This window comes from Buceros rhinoceros, unplaced genomic scaffold (assembly GCF_000710305.1).
Source record: "Buceros rhinoceros silvestris isolate BGI_N320 unplaced genomic scaffold, ASM71030v1 scaffold26233, whole genome shotgun sequence".
In the NCBI taxonomy this organism is placed as follows: Eukaryota; Metazoa; Chordata; class Aves; order Bucerotiformes; family Bucerotidae; genus Buceros; species Buceros rhinoceros.
The window spans coordinates 8,245-8,537 of record NW_010403390.1 but is presented as its reverse complement, the minus strand read 5'-3'; the positions used below and the strand labels follow the sequence as shown (position 1 = coordinate 8,537).

General features: G+C 60.8%; 1 protein-coding gene across 1 annotated transcript in view; it reads right to left on the bottom strand.

Annotated features, from left to right (window-relative positions):
- The window catches only part of SH2D3C (SH2 domain containing 3C), a 7,350-nt gene that overhangs the window by 1,508 nt on the left and 5,549 nt on the right, over window positions 1-293 (bottom strand). The window contains exon 7 of the mRNA XM_010133007.1: window positions 134-245. Coding sequence (XP_010131309.1) covers window positions 134-245 — 112 coding nt within the window. The remainder of the gene's footprint in view (window positions 1-133; window positions 246-293) is intronic.

Genomic DNA, 293 nt, shown 5'->3' with positions numbered 1-293 from the left:
AGCCAGAGGGGAAGTGTCTGGCACTGGCTGGGAGAAGCTCAGGGCTCTTAGATGCATCCCTCTCCAGCGAGGCCGTGCCAGAATGGAGCAGGAAGGTGCAGGCAGGCAGAAGAAGGGGAGTTGCTTCTGTTACCTTTCCCTTCGTTCAGGCTCTTCAGGAATGGCTTGAGCTTCTTCTCGTAGAGGATGGCACCCTCCGTGTGCCGCTGCCGCAGCACCATCCAGGTCTGCTCCAGCCGGGTGATCTGAAAGCAGATGGGGCAGATGGAGGGGGCTGGGGAAAGCGCAGCCGC